Genomic DNA, 12,887 nt, shown 5'->3' with positions numbered 1-12,887 from the left:
TTGTAGTCCCATGTCTCCTTCCCCCATCCCCCAACAACTCCATGTTGTAGTCCCATGTCTCCTTCCCCCATCCCCAACAACTCCATGTTGTAGTCCCATGTCTCCTTCCCCCATCCCCCAACAACTCCATGTTGTAGTCCCATGTCTCCTTCCCCCATCCCCAACAACTCCATGTTGTAGTCCCATGTCTCCTTCCCCCATCCCCAACAACTCCATGTTGTAGTCCCATGTCTCCTTCCCCCATCCCCCACAACTCCATGTTGTAGTCCCATGTCTCCCTCCCCCATCCCCAACAACTCCATGTTGTAGTCCCATGTCTCCCTCCCCCATCCCCAACAACTCCATGTTGTAGTCCCATGTCTCCCTCCCCCATCCCCAACAACTCCATGTTGTAGTCCCATGTCTCCCTCCCCCATCCCCAACAACTCCATGTTGTAGTCCCATGTCTCCTTCCCCCATCCCCAACAACTCCATGTTGTAGTCCCATGTCTCCTTCCCCCCATCCCCCAACAAGTCCAGTTTGTGGTGCCAGCTACTTGAGAGTCTGGGACCTGTCCTCGAATATTACAGATATACCTGGTGTCACTCCATTGAAGAAAACTGACTTTCTTTTTCCTAGAAGCAGTCAGTACCAACAGCTCCTTGGCTAGGGATGGGGCTTTGTACCTATTGCCATGCTAGTTTTTTTTTTTTTTTCTGGCTTTAGCTTACACAGTTTTTGTGCATGCTGTCAGTCTCATTGTGAATTCATAAGTACATCTGCCTGTTATGTGTGGAAAATACTGTTTTCTTGATCACCTACTGCCTCCTGTTCTCACAGCCTTTCTGTCCCCTCTCATGTAGACCCCTGAGCCTAGAGGGGAAAGGTGTAATACAGGAGCCCACTTAGGGCTGATCATTCCAAGGTCGCCTACTCTCTGCACCCTGGCCTGCTATGGGTTAATAGCCATCACCATGAGAAGCTGGTGTCCATTTAGCAGAGTAATAGCAGTAGGTTTCCCCTTAGAGCCCAACGACCTATCTAGCCATATGTTCTTGGTCTTACTGACGGTGTCAGGTATGGGTTTCATCTCATGAAGTGGGCTTAAATCCAATCTGAATTGGTTGGTTACTTCCTGTGCCGTTATTGTAGCTTGCTGGGTTCATAGCTGGGTGAGTATGATTACTTTTTCCTTTGGCAGTGTACATAGTACCATTTAGCACTGTGAAACCTAGCTGATACGGTTTAAGCTTTCTGTTGAGTACCAGCTAGATTTCTCTATGTTCTGTGACTCACATATATGGTGTTTTTCAGGAGTAAGGTATTATGCTCAAGTTCTGGAGGGTAACCAAGAGCATTAGCAATAGCCTGTAATGTTTAAGGGGTGTCTGTTAGCTGTTAGCTGACAGCTCAAAGAAGAGGTAGCCCATTCCTCGTACTGGGGATTTTATAGGTAGTGTGTGGTGTCCATATATGGAATACACTTTATTCTCAGCAGCTATTGTGATTTCTTCTAAAACTGACCACGTATTAGAACATAAGACAAGTCTCGGTACAAATGTAGGAAGATGGAAATCACATCCGGCATCCTATGGCCACAAAGGAATAAAGCTGGGTATCAACAGCAGTAAGCACCCAGACTCGTGGAAACTAAACAGCATACTACTGAATGACAGTGGGGTTAAGGGAGAAATCTAAAGGGAGATAAAAACCATCTATAAGTAAGTAAAAATGAAAACACAATATCTGGCGTGGTGGCTCTTGATTCCTTAACGATTCTACTTTATTAAGAATTTATTGAAGGCATGTACCTCCCTTACAACCTAACCACCCTAAGTAGGAGGGAAAGGAGATTAAAGAGAACAAGAATGAAACCTTCTGGGTCTCGGATCCATGTGGCAATTCACATGGCTTAATTCTCAGGAGTCTTGCAGATCATCGATCTGACAGAAGCATCTGCACCATCAAGGCCGGAACTTGGAGGTACCCAGAGAGACCGCCAGTCCTCCAACTCGTGCATGCTGGGCAGGAATCCCCCATCTCTCTCCCTGGATCCCTCCTCCCATCCTATAGATGGTCCTTCTTGCAATACAATAGCCGCCTGCTAGTAACTTTTGTCTTAGGCTGATACTTCTTCCTCAGTCTATGCTAAGATGTTTATCAGTTTGTAGAGACAAAGTCTCAGTGGGTGGCATCCCTAAACTGTTTTCACTTTGGGCCCAGACTAAGACACAACTTTAATCCCAGCACTCTGGAGGTAGAGGCTGGTGGATTATTGTGAGTTCAAGTCCAGCCTGGTCTACATAGCGAGTCAAAGACAGTCAAGGCTACACAGAGAAACCCTATCTGGAAAAAAAAAAAAAAAGAAGAAGAAGAAAGAAAAAGAAAACACAATATCTATGTTTACTTTATGTGTGAGTGTTTTGCTCATGGAGGCCAGAAGAGGGTGTTAGAACCCCAGGAATTACAGATAGTTATTAAACACTGAGTGCTATGCAGGAATAGCAAGTGTTCTTCCTCACTGAGCAACTCCACGCTTTTTGAAAACCATTTTTAATAGAATTGGTGCTCACTTCTTTCAAACTGTGTATTGTATAAATACAGAAAAGTATAATCTTTTTTTAAAGATTTATATATTTATTACATATACTGTGTTCTGCCTTCATGTGTGCCTGCATGCCAGAAGAGGGCACCAAATCTCATTATAGATGGTTGTGAGCCACCGTGTGGTTGCTGGGAATTGAAATCAGGACCTCTGGAAGAACAGCTAGTGCTTTTCACCTCTGAGCCATCTCTCCAGCTCCCAAAAGTATAGAAATCTTAAATAAAGCTGGATAAATTTTCTACACGGAACAAAATATTATTTTTTTAAGTAATCTTTCCTCTTAATTTTTCTTTCTTTTTTGTTTTGTTTTGTTTGTTTTGAGATAGGGTTTCATTGTGAGGCCTTGGCTGTCCTAGACTCACTTTGTAGAGCAGACTGGCCTTGAACTAACTCGTAGAGATCTGCCTGCCTCTGCCTCCCTTAATGCTGGGATTATAGGCAAGTGCCACCATGCCAGGCCCTCTTGGGTTTTTTTTCTTAATATTTAGTAAGTGTGTGTGTGTAAGTTCAAGGACAGTTCATAAGAGTTGGTTCTGTGTTTGCATCATGTGGGCTCCAGGCATCAAATTGTAGTCATCAGCATGGCAACAAGCTCCTATACCCGCTGAGCCATCTTGCCAGTTATCTTCTTTGTTATTGTCACCGTCTAGAATTCCTATTGCTTGGATATCTAACTTCATAGACTCTTCTTTTGCCTTGTTCCTTCTAAAACCATGTTTGTCAGTTGTGTTGAAGATCTTTAATGCCAGCACTGGGAGCCAGGACAGGCAGATCTGAGTGCAACTCGAGCCGCATCTACTTAGTGAGTTCCAAGACACCCAGGGTTACTACGTAAAGAGAACCTGCCTCAAACAACAAAAACAAACACAACAAAACCCCAAGTAAAAGTTTGACTTTTGTTGTTATTTGTAGGTTTTTTTTATTTGTTTGTTAGTAGTTTTGTTTTGTGGTATGTTTTGTTTTAGCTAGGTTCTCAACCACATAGTCCACTCAGGCTGTCCTGAACTCACTATGTAAGCCAAATGGGCTTTGAGCACCCAAGTTTCTGTTTTAGCCTCTTGATTTTTTTTTTTTTAACTCTCTCATGGCTTTTAAATTTCCACTCTGCATGAATTTTTTTCTCTATCTTGTTTCAGTTACAAATGTAAAGTACCTTTTCTTATGTCAATAGGTGTTTATTATTTTTAAATTTCTTTGACCTTGCTTTTTCTGTTCCCCTGAGCGTTAGTGCTTTCCTTGAGCCTGCCCACTGCCTTGGTTTAATAGACTTATCTTTCTTTCTTTCCTTTTTTATTTTAAATAAAAGATTTATTTATTATTTATACAGTATTCTGCCTGAATGAAGAGGCCACCAGATCTCATTATAGATGGTTATGAGCCACCATGTGGTTGCTGGGAGTTGAACTTGGGACCTTTGGGAGAACAGCCAGTTCTCTTAACCTCTGAGCCATCTCTCCAGCCCTAGACATATCTTTTCTTTTTTTCTTTTTTAAAAAAAATCTATTTATTACATATACAGCGTTCTGTCTGCATGTACACCTGCAGGCCAAAAGGCACCAGTTCTCATTATAGATGGCTATGAGCCACCATGTGATTACTGGGAATTGAACTCAGGACCTTTGGAAGAGCAGGTGGTGCTCTTAACCACCGAGCCATCTCTCCAGCCCCACCCTAGACTTATCTTTCAATTAGATTCTATATTAAAAATTCTGGGCCTGGAAAGATAGTTAAATCAATAAAGTGCTTGCTATATAGACTAAATTTGGATTCTTAGCGCTCATGTAAAAAGCATTCCAACAGCTGCACACATCTGTAACCCCAGGTGCTAGCAGTAGGAGAACTAGGCAAATGCCTGAGTTCATAGTCCAGCCAGTCTAGCTTAATTGGTGAGCTTCCAGGTTCAGTGAGACCCTGCTTCAAAAAATCAGGTGGAGAGGGGCTAATAGGCGCCATGTTGGCCTTTCCCTTTCACGTGTTACAAGTATATACATACAAATGTGAACACATACACAAACCTGGAAATCTGTGGCTAACTACTTAAATTTAAACTGAAAGCTGGGTGCTGGAGAGTTGAATCAGAGGTTGAGAGCACGTGTTGCTCTTGTAGAGGCCCCAGCCATGTTCAGTTCCCAGCACTTGGATGTTAGCTTTCTGTTCAGTCTGTTCTAGGGTTCTGATAGTCTCTTCTGGCCTCCACAGGAACTGCATGCACACAGTGCTCAGCTATGCATGAACAAATCACTTAAACATAAAACAATAAATATTTATGCAGAGGAGGCCCGATGTCAAATTCAAGGACAACCTGCTTTACAAAGCTGGTTCCAGCCTAGCCAGGGCTGTGAAGGGAAACCCTGTCTCAAAAGGAAAAGGAGAGGCGGGGCATTTGGGTAAAAGATACATTGTAGAGCTAGAAGAGGTGTCAGATGAAAGCGGACCAGTGGCGCATGGCAACAAAGGCAGTGTGTCAGGTTGTGGTCTGTGCAAAGTTTACCTTTGTTCATTCAGATGCTAGTTTTCTACCCCACTGTCTGGTTTCAATTTGCACATGGTATTGTAATATTTATTCTAAGTATTTCTTATCTCAAGTTTGTATAAACATGCCCCCTATTTGTTCTCTGTGCTAATAAAACACCAACCAGCCAGTGCGGAGCAAAGAGGGTGGGACATCCAGATCCAGTAAGGGGAGGGAGAGAGGAAGTAGGGCATTGAGTCACTGGGAGAGGACCAAGAAGCATCAGGAGAAATGAACCAGAGGCAGAGCTGATTAAAAATGCAAGTATAGTGGAGCACAGTGGTTAACGCCTTTACTCCCAGCACTCAGGAGGCAGAAGCAGGTGGATCTCTGTGAGTTCAAGGCCAGCCTGGTCTACAAAGTGTGTCTAGGACATCCATGGCTACACAGGGAAACCCTGTCTCAAATGAAAAAGAAAAGTGCAAGTATAATGGCAAATTTGGCTGCGAGGGAGCTAGCTTAACTTGGAGGTAATTATTGCTCAGTATTATGCTCCGGGCTAATTTAGTAAATCGTAGTCTCCATGTGTCCTTACTTGGGTAAATAGCTGGCTAAAGATAAACTGCTGCTGTACTAGGTTTATGATTTCGATCACATTAGTAATCAATGCTTCTACAGAAATCTGGGTAGCTAGGACTATAGGCATGCTACAGTGTCCTAGCATAGAATCTGCTAGTAGTTAGCTAATGTTTCAGTGTTCCTAGTGAGTAAAGAAAAAGTATACTATTTGGGAAAGAGGTATGTGCAGTTGGGGACCTAAATCTGGGGCTGGAGTTGGAAACTTGGCTATGAGGAGGAAGGCTTTCACTTGACAGCTCTAGTGGTCGGAACAGACGTTCCATGGTGGAATGCTGGGCTAACTTCACAAATGATGATTGTTTAGAAATTAATGGTCTTACACTAGAGCAGCAGAGTAGTTGGATGACCAGGAGCTTAAATCCCAATTCGATGATATGGTTTTTTTTCCTTTTATTCTCCAGTTTTACATTGAAATCGGAAGGCTATAATAGAAGACCAAGTGGCCGTCGCCATAGCAAAAGCAATCCAGAGAGTTCCTTAGTATGGAAACCTCAGGAACAAGGTGTAACAGAGATGATTTCTGAAGAAGGAGGCAAGGGTGTGAGGCGTCCCCATTGCACTGTGGAGGAGGTAAGCTCTTTTAGCCTGATAATCTCTTTTTAAAGTGTATTTATTTATTCACTTTACATCCTGGTCATAGCCCCATCCCTCCTCACCTCCCAGTCTCACCCCCCTCCATCTACCCCCTCCTCTATTCCTCAGAAAAGGGGAACCCCACTTCCAGTCCACTCCAGCTCATCAAATGGATCAGGACTGAACATGTCCTCTTCCCCTGTGGCCTGGGGAGGCAGCCCCACCAGGAGAAAGTGATCAAAAAGCTGGCAACAGAATTCATGTGAGGGAAAGCCCCACCTTACTAGAGGACCCACATGAAGCCTGAGCTGCCCATCAGCTACATCTGTGTACAGGGTCTAGGTCCAGTCCATGCAGTGTGATGCTTGAATCTCAGCAAGCCGCTCTTGTTGGTCTTCTTGTGGAGCTCCTGTCTCCTCTAGGTCCATCTCTCCACCCCCACCCCACAGCACTCCCTACACACGCCCGGTTGTTGGTTTGGTTTGGTTTGGTTTTCAAGACAGGGTTTCCTCTGAGTAGCCTTGGCTGTCTTGGACTCACTTGGTAGACCAGGCTAGCCTGCCTCTTCCTCCAGAGTGCTGGGATCACAGGCATGCACCACGCCCAGCTCCTCTGGAGATTTTAAGAAGAGAAAGTCTTGAGTGTTTTAGGAGCTCTGTGATAGGACTGTGCAGGGTAGACTCTGGGTCAGTTGGTAGTCAGGGTTAGTGAGCCCGTGCTTGTTAATTGAGAATAGCAGTACAGAGCACACAGGGAGGGCCTCAGGCCCAGACTTCAGCTCTGAGTAAACCCATCACTGACCAAGATAGCCCATGTGTTTAGGGAGAAGATACTGGCTTCAGTTTTGGACATTGTTTAAAGTGCCAGTGAAACCCACAAGAAAACACTCTTCTGTAGACTCTTGGATATAGGTGATGCAAATTTTGAGAAGAAGGCAGAGTTACAGACATGTTTTGAATTTCCTGTATATTGATGTAATTTAATTCAAGCCAGTTGATAAGATTATTAAGGGGAAGAATATAGTCTAAGAAGAGATGAGGGCATTTGTGGCATGCAGAAGATAGAGTTATTGGCAGTGAGACTGACCAAGGAGAAGAGTTTCTTGGCCAGAAGGAGCCAGGTGAGGTCAGCTGGGTGAGATGCTGAAGACTGACATACATCATAAAGGCTGGAACAGCACATAGCAGTGCAGCTGCATGACCATGGCGGGTGTGGGGGAGACCAGTTCCAATCAGGAAGCTGCAAATTCTGTTATCAAATGGATTATTTCAGTTGCCATTTTCCTTCCTTCCTTCCTTTCTTTCTTTCTTTTTTTCTATCTTTCTTTTTGGTTTTTCGAGACAGGGTTTCTCTGTAGCCTTGGCTGTCCTGGCTTCACTTTGTAGACCAGGCTGGCCTTGAACTCACAGCGATCCGCCTGCCTCTGCCTCCCAAGTGCTAGGATTAAAGGCGTGCGCCACCATGCCCAGCTCAGTTGCCATTTTCTTATCAACTCAGTTTTGTTCAACATAGTTCTGTGAGAGATGCAAATGCCTAGTGCACTGTGGTTCTCACCTTTCTAATCCCGCGACCCTTTAAAGCAGTCCCTCTTGCTGTGGTAACTCCCAGCCATACAATTTCCATTGCTATTTCATAACTATAATTTTGCTATTTTCTGGTGGTCTTATGGGAATCCTGTGAAGGGTCATTTCACTCCCAAAGGGGGCACAGCCCACAGGTTGAGAACCACTGGTCTAGCAGATAATGTAAACAAGTGAAATAGGGTGGGAGGCAAATGGCCCACATAAGGGGGATAGCTCCACTTTGTTGACTCATTTCCCCCCCTAGGGGTCAGGGTTTGGCATTTAAAAAAATTTAATAAAGTTGGTATTTAATTAAAGCAACTTTAAGAACAGTGTGCCCCAAATAAAGTACATCTGTGGGCTATGTTTCACTGGACAGTGTCTGGTGAGACCTGAGTTGAGATTTCTACTCACTACATGGACTTTTTTATTCAGGGTGTCCAGAGGGATGAAAGAGAAAAGTATAGAAAGTTATTGGAGCGACTTAAAGAAAGTGGGAATGGAAACACCCTCCCTCCAGTAGCTTCACATCACAGGTAAGTGGGCTGATGGAAAAATGCTTTGCTAGCACTTTTCCTTAGCATTGTACCTGTGTTTGTCTTATTTATAGAGAGAGGTATTGGTGCAAAGAGAACCAGCTGTGTAGTTTGTGTGACACTGTAGTGTAGTGCCTTCCAAACGGAATGTCCTCGTGGCTTTAGAGTTCTTTGCCCACATGAAGTTTTCTTTCTTCCTTTCTTTCTTTCTTTCTTTCTTTCTTTCTTTCTTTCTTTTCCTCCCTCTCTTCCTCCTTCCCCCCTTCCTTCCTTCTGGCTGTCCTGGAACTCTTTAGTAGACCAGGCTGTCCTTGGACTCACAGAGATCCACCTGCTTCTGCTTATTGGGATTAAAGGCATGCTCCACCACCTGCCTGGTTTTGTTGTTATTGTTTTTGTTTTTGCTTCATGACAGGATCTCAACTATCTAGCACAGGCTGCGTGAATTCTTTAATTCTCCTGCCTCAGCCTCCTTTTGCTGGGATTATATTCATTTGATGCCACATCCAACTCATGTGAACTCTTTTTTTTTTTTTTTTTTTTTTTATGTCCATTGATGTTTTTGTATGTCTGTATGAGGGTGTCAGATCTTGGAGTTACAGACAGTTGTGAGCTGCCATGTGGGTGCTGGGAATTGAACCCCAGTCCTTTAGAAGAGCAGTCAGTGCTCTTAACTGCTGAGCCATCTCTCCAGCACCCTCATATGAACTCTTACTCATAGAAAAAGGGACTCAAGCAGGGCGTGGTGGTACACACCTCCCAGCATTCGAGAGGCAAAGGCAGGTGGATCTCTGTGAATTTGTGGCAAGCCTGATCTACAAAGTGAGTCCTGGACATCCAAGGCTATCCAGAGAAACCCTGTGTGTCCCCCCCCCCCCAAAAAAAAGAACTTTGCTTATGACATTGCTTGTTAATTAAATACATATAAATGAGAGTAGAAAAGAAAGTCATGTTTAGTCCTACATTTATTTATCTGGATGAGTGAGGCAGGAATGTAAGTTCAGAATTTGAGTTTATCTGGTAATTCTAACAAGTGATTGCAAATACACAGGTCCCATAAAGTATGAAACTATCAAGTTGAGTCACAGGATTGTCTGGCTTAACTGAATGCGGAAAGAACAGATTGTTACTTGGGAATCATAACTTTAGTTATTACATATTGTAGGTTTTTGTTGTTTTCCTCCACTTGTTGTGGATCTGAATATTAATACTTTCTCTACTCTAAGGTCTTCCCTTTTGTACCTGATCTGATCTTCCTTACTTTTGTCTTTCTAAGTTCTCAAAGAAGTCAAGTGGACACATTAAAGACCAAAGGCTGGGTGGAGGAGCAGAATCATGGAGTCAGGACAACCCATTTTGTTCCAAAACAGTGTGAGTTCCAGATATAGCTCTATTATAACTGTTGGCTGAATTACTTTAGCTTATAGAATGAACTGCTATCAGTTTGTGCTCGAGATTATATTTAAGAAAGAAAATTACAAGTATTTTAGGTGCTTGTGTGTGAGGCAGCCAGTGGCTTTGGAGTTCACATTTGTGTTAATGCAAACAAATGTCCTGAAACTTTGAGTCTGTCTGTTGAACTTCCAACCTGTGATTGGTTAGTAAAGGATCTTTTCTTTCTATCCCCACAGATAGAGTTGTTGAAACAAGGGGACCTCTCTGTTCGATGAGAAGTGAAAAGAGGTACATGGCTCATTTAATCCTAAGACTTTGTTTAGAGTAAGTTTTCTCACTTTACAAATTACATTTATGAATAGCCATGAGGAACCATGAATCTCCTCAGGTTCAGCACTTAGGAGCAGGTGTGAGCATAAGGTTACTGTGTAATTCAAATGCTGATTTCTGTACCCCACATCAGGTTGCAAGCCTTGTTCTCAGAATCTCCTGTCTCAATGTTGTATAAACTCTGTTCCCCAATTGTCCCCCTGTATGACAATAAAGCAGCTTACAGCCAATCTCTGAGCAGGAAAGAGAATAGGGCTAGACTTCCTGTCAGGTAGGGGAGGAGGAGGGAGAATACGAAGTAGGGATTCTGCCAGGAGATTCAGCCAGAGGAAGAGGTCCAGAGGGGGATCATCAGGAAGGAGCTGGAGCAGGAAAGCTACAAAGTGTGAGTATCTCTGGGATGTAAGCTGGGAGGAAACCAAGTTAGCTTAGAATATAGTAGTAACTGCTATGATGTTGTGAAGCTTATTATTAAACAAGGATAAGTCTCGTTATTTGTGTGATGGCGGGGTTAAGAGAGAAACAGTTTTATTACAACTGTAATAAGTAGGTAAGCAATTCTTCAGTCAGACACTTCCAAGCTGTCCCTCATCTCTTAGGCATTGGGGCTGGGGAAATAGGCGCCTGTTAGGAGTATGGGTTGGGTGCCATCTTCAGTGGCCACTGTCTCTAGTGTAGGAACAGTGGAGGTGGTTCTGCTTTCCTTAGGATTTTGGATGGTTGTTACTTATAGCAGACTTGTTCAGGGTCCAAGTCTGGTCTGTTTTGTCAAGTAAACCACAGAGGTAAAGAAGTTGTGAATGAAGCTACAAAACCTGGACTATTGATTCTTGGGTCCTTCTCAGAAAGATTTGTTGACCATTGATTTAGAGGACTATATAAACTCAAAGCTATTTTAAGGAAACTTGAATGTTTATTATCATAAATGATGTGCCAGGATAGGTTTCATAAAGGCATAGACTTCATCTTTAGAGAACTTACAATGGAGTAGAAATTGTGTATCGTTTACCACATTTAGTCAGTAAGTGTTGTTCGCATGATGTACTTCAAAAGAGTAGAAAGAATCGGCTATCTTAATATCTACACAGACATTGTGTAGGAAAGTTTTTAAAGTCCGTTGACATTTACAACTTTTAAAAAAGGCTTATTGGACTTAACATCTCAGATAAATTAAGTAAATGGTACTGACTGTTGCTGTGAGCACAGTGCCTGCAGAAGCAACTGCACAGAAGAAGGATTTCTTTTGACTCAGTTTGAGAGGTTCAGGCCAATGAGATAGGGCAAGCAGGACAGAGTTAATGTAGGTGAGGAAGCAGAGAACGGGAATGCTGGCCTGTAACAGCCTGCCTCCTCCCAGCTCCCAGTCTTAGGACTGCTGGCCTGTAACAGCCCGCCTCCTCCCAGCTCCCATCTTAGGAATGGGGTCTCTTGTGTTCCCAGGCCTCCTCAGTCAGCCCCTCCTGACAGCCCTGTAGGCACCGCTCGTCTGCTAGCTACCAGGTGGTTCTAAGTGGTTCCAAGCTCCCCACTTGTCAACATGCCACCTAGACACGTAACCACAGCGTTCTGACCCTGTTCCCTGTAAGCTGAGGGGCTTCTTATAACTCAGCATGGATTCAGTCCAGCTTGAAAGATCTCCTTGATTTTTAATAGTCTCACTGTTCAAAAGTCAACCAGAATCAGGCACAGTGGTGCATACTCCAATCCCTGGGATTCAATGGACAGCTAAAACTAAACTGCTTGGCAAATGCCAGGCCGATGGGCAAGATCTTATTTCAAAAACCAAAGACATCTCATGTAAAATGACAGTCATGCTTATCCTTTGCCTTCACACACCTGTGCCTGTTGACAGACGTGGCCAAAGATTTTTCTGAGAGCGCACAGAAGTTATGTGTTACCAGTTTACAGTGACACTGAGGGAAGATTCCTACTCTGAAAGGGAAGATTGTAGGCGTCCCAAGGATAGATGGGACTAACACAAACCAAACCACTGGAGCAGGCAGCAAACCCTGCAGCACCGTGTTCGGCTTCTGGGGCTCTTGGTTGTATTATCTGATCCCCAGGAGTAGTCCTGCCCCTCCAGTTATGCCTACAGTATGTGTATCCTGTCTCTTCCTCCACTCTGTGCCTGCAGCTTTCATCCACAAACACCACACAGTCCTAGCATCTCCAACAGTCTGATGTCTCCATTTACAGCTCATGCAATGGCCTCTCATGGTTTCCTTGCAGGGAGCTAACCTTGACATTCATTGCCTGGCTCTATTGCTTTCTGGAACATGGGCACAAATCTCTACAACCCCATACCTCTCTTTTGCATGCCTAGTCTGCTACTTTGTTGTGTGATCTGACCCCGTCTATTGCAACTATGATGGCCACTGTGCTTTTGTGACTGAACCTGGGAAAATACTTTCATAAGCAGTTATTGGTTCTGGCAACATTCTAGTTTAGCCATTCTTATTCCAAATGTACTTGCATTTTCACTAGAGCTAGATCCTGGGCTGGTTGGTTTTAACTATAACTTGGCACAACCTAGAATCACCCAAGAAATGAATCTTAATAAGGGAGTATCTAGATCAGATTGACCTGCAGATATGTTCGTGGGGGTTGTCTTACTTTGTAATTAATGCCAAGACCATTGTGGGTGGCACCATTCCCTAGGCACAGGCCCTTAACAGTATAAGGGAGGAAAATGTTAGTTGGCAAGTAAGCAGGGGAGTGTCTATTCTCGCTCCACACTGATGGAATGTGATGTGCTGGAATTCTTGCCTGGAGTGCCCTAAGAAGATGGACAGTGCCCTGGGATCGTAAGCGATAA

General features: G+C 43.8%; 1 protein-coding gene across 3 annotated transcripts in view; it reads left to right on the top strand.

The window, feature by feature from the left end:
• SENP2 (SUMO specific peptidase 2) overlaps positions 1-12,887 on the top strand; it is a 48,345-nt gene that overhangs the window by 12,582 nt on the left and 22,876 nt on the right. For all 3 annotated transcript variants that reach the window (XM_084801747.1, XM_084801749.1, XM_084801748.1), the window contains exons 6-9: positions 6,078-6,246; positions 8,247-8,347; positions 9,624-9,718; positions 9,979-10,030. In XM_084801747.1, the coding sequence (XP_084657873.1) occupies positions 6,078-6,246; positions 8,247-8,347; positions 9,624-9,718; positions 9,979-10,030 (417 nt within the window). The remainder of the gene's footprint in view (positions 1-6,077; positions 6,247-8,246; positions 8,348-9,623; positions 9,719-9,978; positions 10,031-12,887) is intronic.

Source organism: Acomys minous (assembly GCF_964271855.1).
Source record: "Acomys minous genome assembly, chromosome: 11".
Classification (NCBI taxonomy): Eukaryota; Metazoa; Chordata; class Mammalia; order Rodentia; family Muridae; genus Acomys; species Acomys minous.
The sequence above is the reverse complement of the archived record's forward strand: the minus strand, read 5'-3'. Positions and strand labels throughout refer to the sequence as shown.